General features: G+C 45.7%; 2 protein-coding genes across 2 annotated transcripts in view; one reads left to right on the forward strand and one right to left on the reverse strand.

Annotated features, from left to right (window-relative positions):
* Nucleotides 1-14,279, forward strand: part of ppp4r4 (protein phosphatase 4, regulatory subunit 4) — a 50,134-nt gene extending 35,855 nt beyond the window's left edge. Inside the window, 14 exon segments of the mRNA XM_034162413.1 lie at nt 4,998-5,081; nt 5,172-5,357; nt 5,831-5,936; nt 8,874-9,021; nt 9,094-9,238; nt 9,446-9,484; nt 10,799-10,870; nt 10,941-11,004; nt 11,080-11,154; nt 11,533-11,573; nt 11,575-11,624; nt 12,015-12,076; nt 13,646-13,964; nt 14,163-14,279. Coding sequence (XP_034018304.1) covers nt 4,998-5,081; nt 5,172-5,357; nt 5,831-5,936; nt 8,874-9,021; nt 9,094-9,238; nt 9,446-9,484; nt 10,799-10,870; nt 10,941-11,004; nt 11,080-11,154; nt 11,533-11,573; nt 11,575-11,624; nt 12,015-12,076; nt 13,646-13,964; nt 14,163-14,208 — 1,437 coding nt within the window. The 3' untranslated portion in view covers nt 14,209-14,279.
* Nucleotides 14,280-15,351: 1,072 nt separating this feature from the next.
* LOC117503257 (protein Z-dependent protease inhibitor-like) lies at nt 15,352-18,788 on the reverse strand. The gene is made up of 6 exons (XM_034162464.1): nt 18,713-18,788; nt 18,289-18,609; nt 17,827-18,120; nt 16,769-17,042; nt 16,172-16,319; nt 15,352-15,773 (listed from the first exon to the last, which is right to left on the reverse strand). The coding sequence occupies exons 2-6, from the start codon at nt 18,557-18,559 to the stop codon at nt 15,594-15,596; spliced, it is 1,167 nt and encodes a 388-aa protein (XP_034018355.1). The 5' UTR covers nt 18,560-18,609; nt 18,713-18,788; the 3' UTR covers nt 15,352-15,593.
* Nucleotides 18,789-20,022: the final 1,234 nt, after the last annotated feature.

Raw genomic sequence — 20,022 nt, forward strand, 5'->3', positions numbered from 1 at the left:
CTGCAGTAGAGAACAGAGCGCACTTCCACAGAGGCAGAAAATAGCACTGAACTGGTTTAATAGCAGCATGGTACACGTGACTGTGTGCACACATTAAAAAGAGAACACACGCAGCTGCAAGTATGAAACGAACACTGAAAAAGGCTGAGTATGCACGCATTTCGGGCGTATTTAAATGAAACACAATGCTGCAATACACAGCTCTACAAATATGCCAATGTGAAAGGGGCTTAAGTGTAAAGGTGCACTGACACGAGCATGCCTGTGACTCACAATAGCACGAACGTCTTCGTGACAATCCCACCCACTGTGTTCACAGCTGGACGCCGTTCTTTGTTCTATCGGCTGCCATGTGCTCTGCGCTGGACACGGCGTATATAAAATAATTATTTTGTGGTGGATTAATCATTTTCTCTGCAAATTGGCCGTTGAAAACGGCTCTACTCGCATCCTGAATCACAGAGGAGGCTGCCGCCGGAGCGATCAGGTGCACGCGCGCACCTAACTACCTGCACAAAGCATTTTGAGCTGCCTGAAAAGTTTCTGTGTAGGCTCTCAGTTGTCCAGGTGGTTTCCATAGTAGAGAAGCTTGAATCTTCGACTGGACTGGGTTGCTTGACGCAAGGACGTTTTGCTTCAAATCGCAGAAGCTTCCTCAGCTAAAATTCTTGCTCTGGTAGTCTGACTTCTGTCTTGACTCTTATAGAGAAGAATAAAGAGAAGCCACAAAAGCTGGAATTTTAAACCTAACCAGACCCCTCCTACCGAGAGGCAGACTGCTATAGGCTAGTGACTAAACAATAGCTCTAATTAGCACCTATTGTGCTCTAGTTAGCACCCTCCTAATGACAGGGCAGCTGTCCCTCCTAATGATGGAACGGACACCTCTCCTGATGGCTCCCTTGATGACTCTCCTGATGACGTGAATGACTCATTGCCATGAACAAAAGACTGAAACTGCTTTGACCTGAGTACCCCATTGTAAACAGGGGATAAAGTGTGTCTCAGACCCCCTCCCCGGGTAAGGCTGGGTTTCAACTGTTTCACATAGAATACCTCCTTGACCCATCTCTCAAACCATTTCTTCTCTCTGGCTAAGATTTTAACTTCCTTGTCCTCAAACGTGTGGTTAGTGTCTTTAAGGTGGAGATGAACTGCAGACTGAGGTCCACTGGTGCCCTCTCTGCGGTGCTGGTATAGCCTTTTGTGTAAAGGTTGCTTAGTCTCACCTATGTAGTGTTCGTTACAGTTTTCCTGACATCTGATAGAGTACACTACATTGCTCTGTTTGTAACTAGAGATCCTGTCCTTAGGGTGAACTAATTTCTGTCTCAAGGTGTTAACCGGTTTAAAGTAAACTGGGATTTTGTGCTGTCTGAAGATCCTCTGTAGTTTTTCCCCTACTCCTGCTAAATAAGGGAGAGACACTCCTCTTCTTCTTGTCTCCGTCTCCTGTCTATCTGGTCTCTTTGTTCTCTGGGACTTCTGCACTTTGTCCAGGGACCATCGTGGGTACCCATATACTGTGAGGGCTTTCCGGACCAGTTGTTGTTCTTTAGCCCTTCCCTCTGCAGTTGTGGGCACCTGTAGGGCTCTGTGTTGAAGAGTCCTGATCACCCCGAGCTTGTGTTCAAGGGGGTGGTTTGAGCCAAAGAGCAGATATTGGTCAGTGTGAGTGGGTTTTCTGTAAACCCCTGTCTGGAGCTGCCTGTTCTCTCCAATCGTAACATCACAGTCCAAGAAGGCTAAATGGTTGTTTCTGGCATCCTCACGTGTGAACTTGATATCGGAGTCCACCGAGTTGATGTGTTCTGTAAAGTCCTCAACCTCCTGTTGCTTGATTTTAACCCATGTGTCATCGACATATCTCAGCCAGTGACTGGGAGAGATGCCCGTGAAAGACGTCAAGGCTGTCTTCTCCACTCGCTCCATGTACAGATTGGCCACAATGGGGGATACCGGAGACCCCATCGCACAACCATGGATCTGCCTGTAGTAATTCCCCCTAAACAGGAAATACGTGATGTTAAGACAGATCTCCAAGAGTTGGCAGATGTGGTCTGGTGTGAGTTTGGTCCTTTCAAATAGAGACCCATCCTCCAGCGGTCTCTGCCTCACAGCGGGGATGCAGGTGAACAACAATGTGACATCAAATGACACCATAGTTTCATCTGCCTCCAGCTGCAGGTCCTTGATCTTGTTCACAAAATCTTGTGTGTTCTCCACATGGTGGTCTGAGTTACCCACTAGAGGAGCCAAAATCCACTTGAGGTGTGTGGACAAATTGTACGTGATGGAATCTGTGCTACATACAATAGGCCTGAGTGGCACGTCCTGTTTGTGGATTTTGGGCAGTCCATAGATGCATGGAGTGGCATCCCCAGGGTACAGTCTGTAGTATGTCTGCCTTTCGATGAGTCCCTCTTTCTCCAGGTTTTGGAGGTAGCTAGTGATTTTCTTCTTATAGCCGCTCGTGGGGTCTCTCTTCAGACGTTCGTATGTACTGGAGTCACTGAGCAAGTTGTTGATCTTGGCCTCATAGTCCGATGTGTTCAGGACCACCATGCATCTGCCTTTATCCGCTGGCAGGATAAGGATGCTTTGGCCCTTCTGCAGTGCTGACAAAGCTTTCCGTTCTTCTCCTGTGATGTTGGACGGAGGAGCCACAGCAGTGCTGAACAGTGCTAAGCCTCCTCCGTTTATTCTTCTCTACAAAAGTCAAGACAGATGTCAGACCACCAGAGCAAGAATTTTAGCTGAGGAAGCTTCTGCGATTTGAAGCGAAACGTCCAGCAACCCAGTCCAGTCAAAGATTCAAGCTTCTCTACTGCCTGAAAAGGTAATTATTTGTCTTGTTTACATTGCCATGGCTTGATAAAAGAGTTGCGTGTTCTTTCCTTCTTGTGTGCAGCTGTTAAACTATGTTTATAACAGATTTAACTTCTTGTTATAACCCTTCAGACGAGCTGCGCTCTGATGCGATCCGCTGACGTCACCACTTGCTCTGTTCACTTTTATTTACTCCACTTAACGAGCCGCACATAGTGTTGGAGATTAGATAGCACGACATTTGTACGTATGTGAAAGATTTTTTGAACATTTCAAAATTCTCTGTGCGCAAATAGCGCGCACCAACGCCCCTCTGGCATCCTGTCTGCACCCGTTAAAGAAGAGTTTACTCTCCAGCACGACACAGGTTGTGCTATTGTGTGAATCAAAGGCATGCTCGTGTCAGTGGGCCTTTAGGCTTCAGACCAGAGGCTCCTTGGTTCAAAACCTAGCCAGACCAGAAAATCACTAAGGGTCATTGGGCAAGGTCCTTAATCCAAAAGGTGCTGCCAATGTGTAGTGAGCACCTTGTATTCAAGGATTCAAAGGAATTTTATTGTCATATGCACAGAAGAACATGTTCCCTGCACAATGAAATGTGTCTACTGCATTTAACCCATCCTAATTGCCAGTAGGAGCAGAAGTCGCCATTAGGCGCCCGGGGACCAGCTCCAGATGTACATCCCTGCCTTGGTCAACAGCAGGGCTGAGCAAACCAACACCGACCCATAACAAACAACACACACACAACACATAGGCCGGCCCGGTACATAAACATATATAAGAAAAGCAAAACACGAGGGAAAAGGAGAAAAAAAAACCCTCATAGCCGCTGCATTACACAGCGGCAATGAGGACAAAAATCCCCATCAGCACAGAAAAACAATAATCACACAGACAAAAACAAGGACACAGGACGACAACCGAGATTTGAAAAGGTCCAGTTTATCAGAACACTCCGGAGGCAGCCTGTTTGGCGCCGTCAATGGCCTTGTCCGACAATCCTGGAGGGGGAGGGGCAGCCCTAACAGTCCTGAGCAGTCCTGAGCACAGTCAACGTCAGAGCTGGAGAAGCTGAGGGGAGGGCGGAAGACCAGGGAGCGAGGCTTAAGTGTTGATCTTCTGAGGAGGTTTTATCACAGCGACCTTGAAGTGCAGCTGTATTTGGGGAAGCCAAATGAATAGCCAGATTAGGAGACGCCTGAAAGATTCCACAGTTCTGAGAACAGAGTGGCTCTCAATGCATCTGAATGTAGAATGTGGTCTTCACAGACGGTCAGAGCGGGATTCCAGGGCTGCAATCCTATTCAAGATGTTTTCCAACGCTGCGCAGCCACTGCCTTCCCAATCGAATCAATCATGTAGGGCAGCCTGGAAGGACCAATCAAAGCTGCTTCCACTTTCTTGATTTTCCGGTAAACCAGCATAGTGCCCGCTCCACACAGCAGAAAGCCGGTCACCACCAAGCCGAATATGTACACGTTCGACGTCCTCCACAGAAAGCATGTAAAGGCACATGACCTGCCATCTCCTCCACGAGTCCATCATGTAACCCATCACATGCGTCCCGGCAGGACAGGTCAGGTCCTCCGCCCCCGAATGTCTTGTAGAAAAAATAGTGTCAGTTGCGTTCAGAGACCACTTTAACAGATCCATTTTTGTCGTTTTCCAGAAGAGCAAAGCTGAAGCCTCACAGACAACACGCCACAGAAGCAGGAAAGATAAGGAGGGAGGGAGAAGAGAAAAGTGCGTCCATCTCCGCCGAGTGCAAGCTGGCAAAAAAAAAAAAAAATGTATGGCAGCACCCTGACATTGGTGTGTGAATCGGTGAATGTGAGGCCTTGTAAAGAGCTTCTGATACAGATAGAAAAGTGCTATATAAATCCAGTCCATTTACCATTTCTTCAAACATGGCAGTTCTGTCAGACCCGATGGACGATCCAGTACCTACTGAGACATTTTCTAACAGCATGTTATAAAAATAAAGTTGAACTTAATACCTTAAACATAGATCAGCCGCATAGAAGCAATAGCCAGTAACCACATACAGCAAGACAAACTGTCCACCTGACAGTACAACACCCCACACTGAGCAAGTCCTGCTCAGTGTGGGTTTAGGTTTTTGTGATTCGGATGTGGTCATTAATTTGTGTGTGTACCCTCTTAAGGTGTTGGATGCACTGATAAACCACCTGGAGGAGACTCTAGAAGCAGTTCTGTCAAGACAAGAAGCTCCAATACTGGACCACAAGGTGAGACAGACCTCAACCACTAACCTGCTTGTTAATATTAACTACTGCAAACAAATGTAAAATGTTTTTCAGCCTTTACTGTTTCCTCAGGCAGCTTTTCAGTTTTCTGAGCTGCTGTCAGCTTTGTTGCTCGCTGAGCAGAAAGTTGGACGTTCGCTACGGTGGCGTCTACATGAGAAACTGCTGCAGCGCTACAGCTGCCTTGCCAGACTACTTCCTGGAGAGCTACTGCACCAGAATTTCTCCTCATGTATCTTCACCATCCTCACCACCAATGTCAGTAGACACAAAGGCACACACACCAGACCCACAGTCAGACGTCCTTCAGTCTGTCCATCACCTCGCCTACAGTCAGACGTCCTTCAGTCTGTCCATCACGACATCACCTCGCCTTCAGTCAGACCCACAGTCAGACGTCCTTCAGTCTGTCCATCACATCACCTCGCCTACAGTCAGACGTCCTTCAGTCTGTCCATCACGACATTCAAGGACACATTGTGTAATAACACGTGTTGGATCTGAGTGTTTAATGCCACTTAAAGTTCAATGAGGCAATGGTATGATAAATGTTAAAGGTTAATGACAGTGAGGAAACACTAGTCTGGCTCTATATAGTGTGCTGGACGACAAATTACACACAGAATCATGTAGCAGGTGGACGACTCCATCTCACAACCAGTCGCTCCAGTAATGTGTTACATGTTTTCGTTTTTCAGCTTGTAACCAGCTGCTGGTTTGTGTCATTGCAGAAGGTTCTACCGGTGCAGAAGGAAGCAGCTCGTATGTTCTGCACATTCCTACGCTTCAACCGCAAACAGGAGCAACGACAGGAAATGATGGATCAACTGATTGACGGTCAGAACACAGTGAACAGCAGCACTGATCTTTGACGTGTATATGACCTCTACATTTTATGCCGGATGCCCTGTGTGCAGCCCCTGGTGTTCCTAAGACAAGGACTCATCAGGACGTACACGGCTTAACCCATGAAATCTGACCGAGCAGCTGTTGATGTTCTATAGCAAGAATAATAATAATAAGAAGAAGACAGATTCTGGAGGGTGAAGCAGCTCAGAGTCCTCAAGTGTCTGTGTCTATGAGTCCCCCTGGATGGGACTCTAGTCTCTCATAAGTTACTTTCCCAGCCAAAATGATACCATTTCCAACTGGGTGGACTGAGACAATTCAAATGAAGTTTTATATGACCAGGAATCAAACCCAGGTCTGCACACGGGTAGAACCAATTCCTGATCCTACTGAGCAACACCCTGGGTTTACCAGGTGCTGCAGAAAATCAAATACATTTTTTAAAAGTGTATGTTGGTGGGAAAAGGTTTTGTATTGTTTACTGCAATGACACTTTTTTCTATTTGTTGCTGTTTTGTGCATAATTTTTCTTTACTTACTACTTAAACGTTTCATTACGTGAAACGTTTAAGTAATAAGACCACAGTCATAGTTTCCATGTCAGTGCTTCTGGAAGCAATAATAGACAAACTTTGAAACAAAAATCATTGTCATTGCAGCCACCCGTGAGTGAATATGGGGGCTAATGGGTTAAGCAGAGACTCAGCCATGTCTGAGCTGTAGGGTTTTTTTGTCTTCGTTTTGCCAGCAGCCTTCTTTCATTCCTGACATATGGCGTCCTCTGCAATTGGGTTATTAGTTGAATGCATTTTCCAGATTGTGTTTTTCCAAACCTGCTTGTTGATCCTACTCAATAGGATGATGCCGCACTTCAACAAGGAGTACTTTAGCAGGTCCTTGTGTCTCTTGTTTGAGGCACTAACTGGTCTGGAACCATAGAAAAGATGGGAAAAGTACAGTTGTCTTGGTAGACAATAATCTGGCTTTCTGTAGATGTGTCCAGTTTACCTGAGCTGTTAGTGAAGAATGATTGACTCCAAGCAAGAAGAGGAGGCTCGCTCAAGTATGGAAGCATTTTGTTACCCCATCTTGCCACGTGAATTCATCTCAGTCATTGCTGATTTTATGTTTCTAGCTGTTTGATCTGCTTCCAGTAGGTGGTTCATGTCTCACAGTCTGTCAGGAACTGAGGAGGTGTGGCCGGCAGGTGGACACACATGCAGACTCATGACTCGGATGTGGGATTCGAAAAAGGCTTTATTAAAAATAAAAAATAAAAAAAACAGGCTGAGGTCGATACACAGGATGTCAATCAAAACAGGCAGTCGTGAGGCAGAGGCGTGGTCAAAAACTGAGCGGAGTTCCAATACGGAGATACTGGTACACAGGTGGTGGCAAAAACAAGGTCAAAAACAAGCCAGGTTCAGTCACGGAGAAGCAGGTTCACAGGCTGAGGCAGAATTGAGGTCTAAAAGGCGAGCAAGGGTCGAACAAGGGAAGAGGACAGACTATGGCAAAACAAGGACGGCTTGGAACAAGGGCAAACGCACAAGGCAGGAGGCATAGTGAACTAGCAAGGGACAAAGGAATTTACAGGGCTTAAACATAGAGAGTAATCAGGGCATGATGTGAAACAGGTGCAGGGCAGAAGGTGTGGCCGGACGAGACAAAGGTGAGACAGGAGACAAGAGTGGAGTGACAGGTGGGTGGGTCAAACAAAAGCAGCAACAGCAGAAACGTGACAGTGACAAGACAAATCCCAAACGCCTACGAAATAAAGATACAAATAATCCAGTCATGAAAGGAACACACAATCAATAAATGGAGGAACTGAAAAAGAGCAACAGAAAATAAAAGGCTTGGTCTAAACTAGAACAGAACTCAACATGTGGCTTAAGAATAACAGATAACCACCAAGACTAACATGATAAAAAACAGAATGACAGAGCGAGGTGATGGTCTAGTGGTTAAGCAAGGATCCTCGGTTCAAATCCCACCCTGACCGTAAAATCACTAAGGACCATTGGGCAAGGTCCTTAATCCCCTACTTGCTCCTGGTGTGTAGTGGGCGCCTTGTATGGCAGCACCCTCACATCGGAGTGAATGTGAGGCATTATTGTAAAGTGCTTTGAGCGTCTGATGCAGATGGAAAAGTGCGACATAAATGCAGTCCATTTACCATTTAGCAACAAGAAAATTAAAGACAGACTAAACTAGAATGGAACTCACTATGGGGTTAAAGTATAACATAATACAACCAATGACTAAAGTGGTAAAAACAAACATCAACAATCAGGACCAGACAGAAGAACAAAGAGAGGGAAGCAGACTAAGACAGGGGGCAAACTATGACACAGTCATAAAGAAGACTGGGTATGATGAATACATTGTAGACTGCATGCTGAAACTTGGTCTCAGCTCTCCACATGCCATCCTGGGGGCAGGAGCAGAGAGAGTCGTCTGCATACTGAAGCTCCAGTGATGTGAAGGAAACGTTTGTCTTGGCATGAACCCTCCAAAGACTGAAAATCTTGCCATCAAGTTAGTACTGGATCTCACAACAACATCCAAAAAAATAGTGAGAAGAAGGCGGCTGCAATGACACAACCTTGTTTGACTCTGCCTTTGACTGAAAAAGGTTAACTGTTTTTTCCATAAAATATCCCACTTGATACGGTTACTGTCCATACTTCAAAATTAGAGTGAAAAATGAATTTTAGGTCACACCAACCCAGCTGTAATTTCCACCAACTGAAAAAGTAGACAACTGATACCATAGGCTCCACCCCCCCATGTCTGTAGGACTTTGTGACATCATAATGCCACACTGTGGCTTCAGTTTGTAGTGTTTTGCACAGGCCATGAATCACATAAGCTCCACCTCTCAGCCACCCCCTTTCTTCTGCTGTCTCTGTTATTGGTCAGATCTTGCTCAGGGGCGGAGCTACTGGAACCGTCTGAGGTTCCTTGATGTCTGTGAAACAGCTGCTGAGATTTTTTCCAGGAAATACTTCAACAGATACTTCCTGCTGCCAGCACTGGAGCTGGTCCATGACCCAGTGGCTAATGTCAGGTACTTTTAGCAGTTTTGTGCTTTCTGACATCCCAGATGAAATGTATGTTTACCTGTCTACCTGTCCATCAGGTATAAGCTCTGCCATCTGTTGCCAAGGTTACGTTCATGTCTCCGCCTTCCAGCCGATAAACAGCTGCTTCAGCAGCTGGACTTCTGTGTGCAGAAACTCCTGTGCAGAGAGAAAGACAAGGATGTGGTGGCAACCATCCGCAAGGTACCTATACCTGTGCCATCCACAAAAACACACAAACGAAAACAGATTTACAGCTTCACCATCTGACTGCAAGGTTAGGGTTAGCAAGGTGAAAAACACCATTTAGTATAGCAGTGCTGTGGACTCAGGGCCGTCCTCTAAAGAACACTTTCCTCTTCAGCAACCTGAAGATTAACTTTTTCCTGTTTATCACTTTAATGTCCTCAGATGGTGCTGGAACTGGACAAACTGGACATCACGGATCCAGTAAGCAGCTTTTACAGTGATGACGTGTCACAGACCAAACGGTCCCTCCCTAAAAATCAGTCCGCCTTCCTTCACTGCGCATGTGTCATTTCGGACCACAGCAGCATGTCTGAGACTGAGTCTTCACCCAAAGCAATCAGATGGGTTACTGGGATTATTAAACATCAGATGATAAAGTAAAACCTCTTAAATCATTCTAAAATCAGTTTGAATCAGAAACGAGGCTGTTTTAAGCAGAAAGTTGGTGAAACTCGATGACGCTTTGAAATGACCGAAGCACACTGAAAGCATCAGCTAGCAGCTCATGTAGCTATAGCACTCTGATCACTTCAGCCCTGCTTCATGATGAAATAATGCTGCATTTATGCGGAAATGATTGTTGTAGAAAAGCTTCAGATATCTGTTGCTGAGACAGATGATGAGTGAAGTGCAGCTTCAAGCAGAAATGAGGTGATAATCGTTGAACCGCGGCTAATGATGCATGTCCAGTGAATGCAGGGGGACTGATTTTTTTTGGGGGGGGGGGGGGGGGGGGGCTGTTCGGTTGGCGACACCGGCACTCTTCACTCTCTTCATCCAGGACTGTGTCCGGTGTTACCGACCGAATGCCCCCCTAAAAATCAGTCCCCCTGCCTTCACTGCGCATGCATCATTTTGGAGCGTCAGCTGCAGCTCAGAGCTGTGAACGTCAGGGTAGGTCCTGGCTCGGGGTGAGGTTATGGGTTTGTACCCTATTGTCGTCTGCCTCCCCTTATTTGATCCTCTTGGTTGCCCTTTAATAATCATTTCATATTATGTTTTCTCTGATTCTGTATATTATGTATCGTTTTATTATCTTGTATTCTTTGTTTTTGGTATTGTTTCCTGTGATCATTTGTTCAAGTCATTCCATTATCTGTTTTGCTGTAGGTTCTGGTTTTGTTTCTGTTCTTTCTTTATTTTCTGGTCATTCCATAGTTTGGTTTCTTATTTTCTGTGATGGTTATTAGTTATATTTCGGCCACGTTCTGTTCTAGTTTGGGTTATAATCTGTTCTGTCTTATTTCCTGTGTTTGTGCTGTCAGATTCAGATTTGGTTCTAGTCTTGTTTATAATCTTTTATTATTCTTGTGCTATTTTTGGTCTGTCACTCCGTTTCCTAGTTTGCCCTTTATTTTGCTCATGTTTCCTTTTGTTGGTCTGTGGACACATTGTACTTTCACCATTGGTTTTCATTCACTGACTCCTCTTGCTTTTGATCTACTTTGTTTTCACTCACTCTCTCTCGCTTCTCAACACCGGCTTTAAAGCTCACGCCGACATTTGTCTTTGCAGTTTCACAAGCGGCAGGAGAGAGCTTTACTGGACCAGAAGAAGGAGCTGGAAGAAAGCGTTCTGCTGGAGATGGTGAGTTTAAAGTCCACAGTCTCAGTTATGGCTACAAGTCTCTGAGCCTCAAGGTGTCCTGTTTTGTCAGGAACAGTTGGAACGGCAGCAGAATAAAACCAAACTCAACTCAGAAAAAGTCACAGAGAAGAAACGTGAGAAAACATCAGTTTGGTTTAGTTTTAGCTCTAAAAAAAACTTATTTGAATTAACTGACATTTGCCCAACAGGAAGAGACAAGACAAATCTGGCAGCAACTAAATCCTTGTCTGTGTCATCCTCTGGTGCACCCCTGTCCTCCTCTGGTAAGACGCAACTACTGCAGACAGACTGTCAGACAATCAGCTGAACAAAATTAACAAACAAACTAACCTGTCCATCCAACATTAAGACAAGGGTCCACAAAGACCCCGCGTGATGACAGGTCACATATTTCTGGAAGTCCCAAAGGTCAGACAGACAACAAATACATCATAAACAGATTTAAAAGAAGAAGGACTTCTCAGAGAAGACCACAGTCTGATGACCCGAGCCGAGACACAGAGGCCTGGAGGCGGCTGCAGGATGAGCGTTTGGGAAAGGACACGGGAAAAGAAAAAAAAAAAAAAAAAAGAATGTAGTGACGTGAAAGACATCTTAAGATGCTGGTCAAATCCAAACCATGTTTGTTCTTCACGGTGCAGGGAAGGAGTCGAGGAAGGCCAAACTGTCCCGGAGCCGGTCCCCTCAGCAGTCAGCCCACAAGCTCCAAAGCCACCAGCTCAGACAGACCCGTGTAAGCTTTTCTTCTTCTCAGACACTCCCACCCAAGAAAGGGACTCTACCCTCACCTGTGCTGCCCCCAGTGGCTGAGATGTGGAAATTACTGAAGGTTGTCATGGTTACAGGCACACAACAGCCCTTCAACCACATAAAGACCGGAGCTTTATCTTTTGGCCTTTTATCTGTTCAAATATTCAAAGTCAGGTTCCAGTGACTTCCAACTCTGGACCTTTCAGTCAGCCACAGACCAACTAGGATCTGACCCTTGACCTTTGAGTCAGCTGCAAGACTCCAGATCTCTGCCACATTGAGATCTGTTCTCTTTTTGGATTTATCTGAAACTCTGATGGGTTGGACCTGTACCAAAGTGTGACCAGGTCTTGTGGCTGTACCTGTGTTTCAGGAAGGTTAAAGAGCTGAGCGGAGCTTCTGGAGCCAGGAAGTCATCCGTGTTACGCAGCAAAGGTAAGTTCAACTGCATCACGACCTCCATCTGAAATGAAAAGATTCTGTCAGGCTGCATAAAACCACAAAGAGGTCTCAGTGGTCTGGACTGTGGTCATATATCAGCACTGAAGTACCTTGTTTAAGGCTCTTAATCTCAAACACACAGGCACAACAGATTGTTCTTGTCCTGCCAAAAAAAACCCCCGCACCTTTTAACCTGAAACCATGCGCTCCAGCTTTTGGAGGTTGGTGACAGGATCAGTACATTTTTACGGGTCAAAAACTAAAGGACTCTATCTCAATGGGTTCAAAATAGTTTTGATATTTCCTGCATAGACCCTGAGGCCTGTTGATGCCAGTACTTGCTGCCAGATTCCAGAGCATCATGTCTGCAGCTCCCCTGGCTGGGACGCAGGTTGGTTACTTCTCAGCCAGGACCCATTTACAGTTGGGTGGACTAAGACGATGCAGCTTAGGTACCTTGTCTAAGGACACAGACAGGTAGAACGGGCAGGATTCAAACCCAGGGCTACATGTTTTCAGACCAGCTCCTCATGCATCAACTACCTGCTCTGCTTTGAAATTTCAAACATCATTGTTCCACATAAGCTTCCAGGTCGAAGAAACAGCATAGAAAAACAGATAAAAACCTACAGTGGATCCAGGATGGGATGGTTGGAGCTGCTGCCATATTACACATGTACAGTTCTGCCAGTGGTTGGTGTCAGGAGTCAGATGGTCATGATTGGTCCAGGTGTTGGGTCACCACATAATTATCAAATGTTGGGTCGCTTTGAAGGTTCTGGCCCTGATGACTGGACTTACAGAACTTCTGACGACAATTTTTGGCCACAATTCCGGCCTTTCCTCTACTGGCTTTCTGTCCTTGTGAGGTTGGATTTTAAGGTTTTGTTACGAACGCACAAAATCCTTCATGGACTAGGGCCTCCCTATCTTACTGATCTCGGGAAGCAGGATTCCTACGTGTCCCAAAGGTTAAAAGGAAGTCAGCAGGGTTAGAGTCACAGAGCGTTCTCTTATCATGCACCTGTTGTATGGAACAGTCTGGCAGCTGAGATAAAACAGTGATTCTCTGGAGTCATTTAAGTCCACAAATTCTGGGTCTGTCACTGACGCTAAGTGCAAACTGCCAGCGACCACATTAGCCTCCCATCTGTGATTCTGTTATTTGACTGCTGATCGATTCTGCCCTCCCTGTCTGTGTTTGTGGTGTAATCACCGGACACCTGGATGGTGGATGGTTGCAGTGGACAGAAGCACCTGTTCACTGCGGTCCCCTGTCTGAGGAAGATTTTTGGATGGCAGCTGCTGCTGGACTTGTTTTGCATGTTTGATAGTTCGTTGATCTCTGTTAGTTTGGCCAAAGCAGTGGGTCACCCCACTGACTCTGGTCTGCTTGATGTTTCTTGCTGATGGAGTTTTTCCTAACCACTGTTGCCTGTGTGCTTGCACGGGGGGTTGGTGAAGTTAGACTTTACGCACATGAAGCACCTTCGGGGAGACTTATGATTTGGCGTGATATAAATAAATTGAATTGAGTCTTATATCCTTTCCTGTGCTCTGCAGATGACTCTCTAAGGACCGCCCATTTCCCCATGGCAACCATTTCTCCAACTCTTTCCACCCCATCCATGCCGGTCCTGATCCGAAGCAACACCTCCAGCCTCCTGGACCGGCCCAGCACTTTGGAACACAAAAGCAGTTCAGTGGAGCAGAGAAACAGTATCAAGGAATATCGGACCAGTGCTGTGGAACCAAAAGCCAGTACTCTGAATAACAGAGGCAGTACCAAGGACCACAGGATCAGTTCTGTGGACCAGCACAGTAAGACAGCAGAACAGCACAGCAGTGGAACAAAGGACAACCCGTCCAGAAAGCTGTCTGTGTAAGTTGTAGGACTACTCAGGCAGACTTGATGAACATTAAAGTGTATAAAGAGTTGAAAGATCAGAGAACGAAATGCAACAGCTCGAGTTTAGAGGCCACATCTTCCAAGAGATACTTTTTATAATCTGCGTCTGTTTAAATAGAAAATTTCAAGAGTTAATTTTTTTTTACTAACTTTGTTGTGTTGGGCCTACAGAACCCGCAAGTCCAACTCTTTCAGTGTGCCGTCAGGACGAGAGTGAGGACCCTGATGTCATCATGCCTCCATCAGCCAATCATCAGGTCCACATATTTTGCTTCAGTCGTGGTTCATGTGGAAAACAGCATTGAGGTCATTTTCCACAATGCAGCAGCAGCAGCAGGTAGCACATCTGCCAGGAGAGTCCACCAACATGGAAGTTCTGTTCTGGTTCAGACCTAAATGAAGTGTTTGGAACCTGAAAGCTGCAGAACTTTATGAGGGAAAAGTCACTTGAGACCATATCAGTGGTCATGACCACCAGCCAGCAGAACAACTGCAGTACTGACACCACGTTGCTTCAAAAGAGCAACCCCCCCCCTCCCCCCCCCCCCCCCCCCCCCCCCCCCCCATTTTCACCTTTTAATCAGTAGAACCATAATTAAAACAAATTCACAAATGGCATCATTTGTTCTTGGGTTTACAAGTATCTGGAATTCATTTTCTTTAGGCGCTTTTCCCCCATGCGGTCACCACAGCAGATCAGAGGTAGATCTGCATGTTGATTTGGCACCAGTTTTACACCAGATGCCTTTCCTGATACAGCTCCATATTATGTGGACAACAGACAGGGGTGATCTTGATTTCACAACCTTCCACTCTGGAAACAAGCACACTAACTGCTTGGCTACTGCGCTGCCTTCATTTTCATTTTTACCTGCAGTAACACGTTAGTAACAATAGCTGGAACTACTCCACAAAACAGAACTTTGTTAGGTGAACAGTTCAGGAAGTCCCCCCTCCCACCCATCCCCAGAGACAGTGTGTTTCTGTGATGAATTCTGTACCTGATTGGCTGTGAGAAAACATCAATCAAACCAATCAGAGTGCTGCTGGTGGTGGTCCTGATGTGCGATTGGTTAAATATGGACAGTTGTCCAATCAGCTTGACACGTTTAGATTTTCTCGACAAAACTTTAAAGACACTGAAGCAGACATAAGTTTTATCTTCATTATTTACTTCCTGTTAGATTCTGAACACGAGCTGATTTTTCTTTGGAAACATTTGTGAATGAGAAAGATGTATAAATGTAAATGTCTCTGCATGCAAAATAAAACTATTTTAATCAACTTTGTTCTATAAATTAGTTTACACCCCCCCCCCCCCCCAAAAAAAATCATTAAATAATGTTTAATTCTCAGGTAATTGAGCTTTAATCATTTTTATTAAATGTCTTCAGATTTTAACAGCACAGACAGATTAAGTTATTACTTCAGTGTTAGAAAAAACAACAAAAAGCCTCCATGCTTCAAACCACAACTAAATATTTGAAACTACATTTTGGGCGGAGCTAATACATGTGCACAGTGGGGGAAGTGGGTGTGGCTCCCTGTGGTAATGATTCATGCACACAGCATCATTAAACTATAACATGTTTTGGTTCAGTGTTATTTTCTGCTGGGATCGACCACGCGGCCCATCAGCAGCACGCCACCGCCCACCTCCTGGTAGACGAGGAAGAGGAAGGGCCGGTTTATGGTAAGTCGAGGAGGGGGGCTGCCAATGACGCTGACTCTGCCTTCCCCATTTCCTTTCTCATCCACGGTGATGACGGCTTTGTGGAAAACCTGTGGACAGGAAATGGAGACACTTCAAATGCCAAAATGTACCAAAAAGGAAATCAGTTTCTCCACTTTAATGTCTTATCCACTGATTTTTAATGTTTATACTTTATGTGCCTGAAATTGTACTAAATAAAATAGATCAATCAATAAGTTAAGAAAGGTTAATTTTAACAAAATAAAAATTGATTAAAATAATTATCTGCTACCAATAAACTTTTGCACTTTATTTTACACTTGACAAAAATATTTTATTTGGAAACAACATCCGATAATTAACATCATCTTTACAATTATTTCCATTTATTCATTTTGAAATGCATTTTTTTCCTTATGTCGCTGCTGCAGCATGTTGCATTATGGGTCAGAAAAATAATGTCATCACCTTTGGTGACATCACTGACCTGAGTCACTCTGGGACCTTTGGTTCCGCCCAAATTGATCAAACTAGCATCATCCTGAAAAACGTGAGTAATGTTGAAGGCTTCCATGATTCCACGTAAGGAAAGCGAGCGTTCCAGCAGGAAGCGGGGAATCTGCACTTCCAACTTCCTGTTAACAAAATAAAATAACCATCAGAAACAAACTGGAGATTCATGTGTCATCCACCACGTTTCAGATCGCTGCGGCGGTTAATTTTTACTTCAAATCTTTTCTTTGTGTTTTTCGATCGTAACAGACATTCCATCTCTTCTGACATAAAAAAAAAAATGAAACCACATGAATCAGAAGATTCTGAGTGAAAACCAGAGGTGGGACAAAGTCACTCTCAAGTCATGAATCAGCAAGTCCCAAGTCAAGTCTCAAGTCATAATGACCACCAACTGTTTGACTTGACTTGGGATTTGCAGACTGATGACTTGAGAACGACTTGGCGGTGACTTCGTTTCACCTCTGGTGAAAACTTCCAAATGTTTTCTATTCGGTGGATATTTTGAACTGTTGTTAAAGAAGAAAACGTGAGTGCGAACAAGCATCAAAATAAAATCAAAGAGCCTCACGTCTTCTTCAGCTGTCTGATCCACGCCCGGACCTTCTCACTGCTGACATCTTCTTCAACAGTGGTGATGTCCACGTTTTCATCAGGCAACACAACCAGCATGGCCGCTCCGTCTGTCATCGGCAACTTCAACACGCCCACTTTGAGCGACCAGTCGTATGCCAGGAAGTATTTACCAGCCCTGAACATCATAGGAACTACGACAACGTGATACTTGTCGATGTAGAAACGCTCGTCCTGTGTGAGGCTGGCATTAAAGGAGAGGGCAAACTGAGCTACAGAGACAAGGAGACAGACAGAGTTCAGCTCCTTCTTCACCACAATGGCCCTGTACAACATCAGACATCATCCCAATCAGTCAATTGATCTCACACTCCAACGTACCCCCACTGAACAAGATCCCCAGATACAGTCATGGTCGGAATTACAACAACTCTATATTTTACACTTTGAAATACATTCACTGGTAAACAAACAAATTTTATCATTTCTAATGACAAAAAACTACTTTTATAAAGTGACATAAAAAAAAACAGCCCATGGACAAGACCCAAACCCGACCCGGACTACTCCAACTCGACCCACGAGCGAGACCCAACACGACCTGACCCGGACTACTCCAACCCAGCCCACGAGCGAGACCCAACCCGACCTAACCCGGAGTACCCCAACCTGGCCCACAAGCAAGACCCAACCCGACCCCGACTAGCTTAACCCAGTCCATGAGCGAGACTCTACCACAACCCGACCTGGACTATCCCAACCCGGACCATGAGTAAGACCCATCCCCAACCCGGCCCACAAGCAAGACCCAATCCCGACTCAGCCCACGAGTGAGGTTTAGCTCCATATCTGTTGCGCAATAAACCTGAAACTCCCTCCAGTCCAACAAGATTTCTCCTCACTGCTGCAGTGCAGCTGAGCAAGAAATAATCCAGAATGAGTCAAAGTCACGACAACAGAACATCAGTCTAAAGGTTTATGAATCCGGTTGGGCTGAGCTCCAGAGATGGACTCAAGTGTGGCCACGGTGAGCCACGTCCTCTCACTCAGACTTACCTTGGTAATACGCAACGGTAACAAGCAGCAGCTGGGTCTGGGTATCAAGATTTGTGGCCAAATTTTGGATCTTGTCTCCAGTTTGCTCAAGGGACCAGCGGGTAATGGCGTCAATAGCATCCTGTGGTGTTGTGTAGTCCAGGCTCTGAATGGTTCCTCCGTACTTGTCCCGAACTAGATCCAGGTAGGCAGAGGACACCTGAAGATTGTTGGCAGGGAATATGGCCACACCCTGCAGTAGGCTGGAGGCTCCGCCCTGTTGAGTGACAGATGTCCTCAGACTCTGAAAGAGATCTGAGATGATATTCCATAGTTACCAATAACAACCAATCAGCAGGTTTTCTTATTTAGACCAATCAGATTCCACACCTGTCCATCAGACAGGTGACCAGCCTTCCCAGAGCAAGCTGAGATACACCCAAAGGTGACAGACCTGTGAGGGCTGTGACCTCTAACCCCTACCTGGAACTGTCTCAGGGTCCAGACCAGAGAATTCCAGTCCCTGCAGCAGCTGCAAGCGGGTCAAACCATCAGCAGCACTCATCAGCGCCGACAGACCCACAGACAGTGTTAACGGTGACAAGAACACGTTGTCATCAGACCGGCTGGCGACAGCACGGTACAGTCGGGCAGCGAAGTCCGCGTTCCTGTTGGTCAGGTCCTGGACGTCAGCCTGAGCAGCAGGTGGATTCTGCAGGATCAGGACCACCAGGATCCAGAGGGGTGGGGTCATGGTCTTAGCTACGACTCAGTACTGGACTGTGATTGGCCGTCAGCCACGCCCTGTTTTCACAAAACAATTAGCAGTGAGGGACATACAACGATCCATCAAAGCGATTGTTCCGCTAAATCCCTTTAAAAAAAAAAAAAAAAAATCAATTCTCACCTTTACCACGCGGCACTTCAAATGACGTCAATTCACTTTGGAACCGTCCACGAGCGTCGCCTCGGTGTTGAGCTTCCTGCAAACCATCCAAACGGCATCCGGCAGGGTTTCACAGTAAAAGCACGCTGAGGACTTCCGTGGAATGGTTTGGTGACGATTCATGTCGACTGATCTTACTTTGCATTTTTCAGACTTCAGATTGTCGTTTGTCGACCTAACACTTTTTAAACCTAAGTTAAAGACTTAAGATGGCTTTTAACACCTAGTGGGGAGGCGGCATGTTTTAATTTTATGAATCTGTTTTTACTGCAAAACACTTTGGATACCATCTGGCTGCTGTAAAGCGCTTTCTACATAAATGTTGATTGATTCTCATGTGTCCATCCTGAGCGCAGGTAGATGAAGTAATCAGGGTCACTCAAGCCGGTTCTCAACCTCAGTTCCATCGCTCGAGTACCGCTGGAATGACTTTTTATTCAGTAAACGGTTACTTACTGAGACTCCGATGAGGAGGATCTGAAGGACAAGGGAGGCGGTGGTAACAGCTTGCACGTTGGACTGGGATGCCAGCGACTCGGGTTCGCTTCCCGATTGCAACCATGCTCCCGACTGGCACTCTAACCCTAACCACATCAGTGCTGGGGGGTTGGAGTGACACGTGTCGTAGACTTCCGTTGGTTACCCACGTTAAATAAGAAACTCCTCTTCTTCTTCTACCCGCCCACCTCAGCTGGCTGCAGCAAGTAGGTTATTTTACAGATGTGGGAATGGACCAGTTGTCTGCCTGGGTGGTTGCCATCCAGGACCCAAGGCAGTTTCTGTAGTGTTGTGGGTTAGTCAGACATTTAACATACAAAATGCATTTCCATAACTGTCCTCTTGAAAAAAAAAAGTTTTATTTTGTAAGCACCTTCTACTTCTTTCATGTGCAACTGCAACTTTTTTCCTCTCGGTATATTTGTGGTCGTGGTTGGCAAACCTTCTGGTGCATTACCGCCACCTATAAGCTTGGAGGTCAAAACAGCAACCCAACAGCAGCACAGTGACCAAGTGATCAACACATGGTCTCAATGTTGAAAACCAGCCCAGACAGGTTTAGAAATCTGACCAGGTTTAATCTGGAGTCCTGAGTAGATGGTTTGTGAGACTCTTGTAGAGAATGTGCCCCCTTCAGAACACCCTCACACACAACCAGAATACCAAGTCCAGCCGTGCGGATCCGGACACTGAAGGCAGGATCCATCACCATGTAACCCTGAGTTTCAGCAAAGTGAAGGAGCATATGACACCAATTTCCCCTATGAGATGAA

This window comes from Thalassophryne amazonica, chromosome 21, assembly GCF_902500255.1.
Source record: "Thalassophryne amazonica chromosome 21, fThaAma1.1, whole genome shotgun sequence".
Lineage (NCBI taxonomy): Eukaryota > Metazoa > Chordata > Actinopteri > Batrachoidiformes > Batrachoididae > Thalassophryne > Thalassophryne amazonica.

What these genes read in the sequence shown, in the direction of transcription:
- LOC117503257 (XM_034162464.1), bottom strand. Translation starts at nt 18,559, where the DNA reads ATGACCCCACCCCTCTGGATCCTGGTGGTCCTGATCCTGCAGAATCCA. An exon ending in GGACCCTGAGACAGTTCCAG is followed by an intron (nt 18,121 to 18,288) that starts GTAGGGGTTAGA and finishes ATATCATCTCAG; the next exon opens with ATCTCTTTCAGAGTCTGAGG. An exon ending in AAGGTCCCAGAGTGACTCAG is followed by an intron (nt 15,774 to 16,171) that starts GTCAGTGATGTC and finishes TCCTGTCCACAG; the next exon opens with GTTTTCCACAAAGCCGTCAT.